Raw genomic sequence first — 1,632 nt, 5'->3', positions numbered from 1 at the left:
CTGTGCCCACGCCGTTGGGCCTGGGTGCTCGGTGTGCCGCGGCAGCCCGTCTCTGTCGGGCGGCTTCTGCGCCTGCTTCCTCCTGGCTCGCGGCTCGCGGCTCTCCGGGCCCCGTCTTCCGCCGCGCAGGGCTGTGACGTGGTGAGCTCGTGTTCGCGTGAGTCGCTGCGTCCGTGTCGCCTGCCCCGTGTTTTCGGTCAGGTCATCCTTGCTGCTGCCCTGTTGCAGGCCTTGATACAGTACTCGGGCCCATGCCCCCGTGCCCGCGTGAGAGCCGCCAGCATGGCGGTCTCGCGCAGATGGAAGTGGGGAGCGCGCTGTGCGGAAGCAGACTGGGCCCCGCCGCGTGGGGCGAGGGGTGAGCCTCAGCTCCGCAGAGGAGAACCGCTGCGCAGAGTGCGGGGCGTGGCGCTCCGGCAGGCGGCCGTGGCTGCGGAGTCGCCGCGAGAGCCGCAGAGCCGCCTGCCAGCCCGGGCCCTGCCCGGCGGGCCTGCTACGCCCGCCCGTTGCCGCCGCGTGTCCGAGGGTCAGGCCCACCGGGAGCATACTGCTCCGTGACTGCGCAGTCGGGATGGTCACGCCCGAGGAGCGGCGTGGCCAGAAGTGGGCGGCTCGGGGGGCGCGGCGAGCCCAGCGCTGGGGGGCGGACGCCTCGGGTTTTCTGCAGTCGGGGTCAGCAGTGGAACAGGGATTATTCTCCCAAGATTGAGTCTGTGAGTGGAGACGTTTTTAAGCATTTGGTTACTTATATATATGAGAACCCCGATACAGGCCAGAGGTGGGGCTGGGGAGTGGGGCTGGGAGGCCTCACCAGGGCGGCAGGACAGGCAGACCCATGAAGCACCCTGAGGGGCGGCGGGGAGACCGGGGTCCCCCCGGCCGGGGGCCAACTCGTGCTGCGAGGCTGCGTAGCTCCTTGGTGTGGTGCGCTGGCCGTCGTGCCACCAGAAATGCCTTCTTTCGAACGGGGGACTTTACCTTGGAAAACCACGGCCGGAACAAGTGTTTTCTGGAGCAGACGCTCCCGCCCCGAGGTCCCGGGCGACGGCCGAGACGCAGCGCTGATGCGGAGGGTCACGCCACCGTGCGCGCCGGGACGAGCCCGTCAGCCTGACGCCCGTTTCTGTCCTTCAGTCAGGTCAGTTCAGCGAGGACATGATCCCCACGGTGGGCTTCAACATGAGGAAGGTCACCAAGGGCAACGTCACGATAAAGGTCAGTGCCCGCGCCGCGCCCCGCCCCCCGGCCCTGGCGCTTTCCCTGGCGCTGTGAGCTAGCGGGCGCGTTCTCGGGAGCCTGGGCCCGTCCTGTCTCTCTAAGGTCTGAAATGTCAGTAAGCACCTGCAGAGCTTAGCATGTGCAGCGCAGACCGAGGGGAGGCGGGAGCCTCTGGTCCCCCTGCGGGAGGCTGCGCCCTGGGGGAGCAGCCGCATTTCGGAGCGAAGGCCGTGCTTGCTGGTTGTCACTTTGCAAACTCAGCATTTTAACTGTGGCAGCAGGTCTCCTTCCGGGGTCTCCCTTTCCGGAAAGTGGCCCAGCCCAGGCCTAGGGCAGGCCCTGCAGGGGAGGCGCGTGGGGCGGCCGCCCGGCCTAAGGTCCCGCGTGACAGGGCCCCGGCGGGAGCTCGGCCGC

The 1,632-nt window shown here is 68.8% G+C and overlaps 1 protein-coding gene across 1 annotated transcript in view; it reads left to right on the top strand.

The window, feature by feature from the left end:
- Nucleotides 1–1,632, top strand: part of ARL8B (ADP-ribosylation factor-like 8B) — a 15,480-nt gene that overhangs the window by 8,706 nt on the left and 5,142 nt on the right. Inside the window, exon 2 of the mRNA XM_004692245.2 lies at nucleotides 1,135–1,215. Coding sequence (XP_004692302.1) covers nucleotides 1,135–1,215 — 81 coding nt within the window. The remainder of the gene's footprint in view (nucleotides 1–1,134; nucleotides 1,216–1,632) is intronic.

This window comes from Condylura cristata, unplaced genomic scaffold (assembly GCF_000260355.1).
Source record: "Condylura cristata isolate star-nosed mole 26May11 unplaced genomic scaffold, ConCri1.0 scaffold00033, whole genome shotgun sequence".
Taxonomy (NCBI): Eukaryota; Metazoa; Chordata; class Mammalia; order Eulipotyphla; family Talpidae; genus Condylura; species Condylura cristata.
Note: the sequence above shows the minus strand (reverse complement) of the source record. Positions and strands in the feature narration are given on the sequence as shown.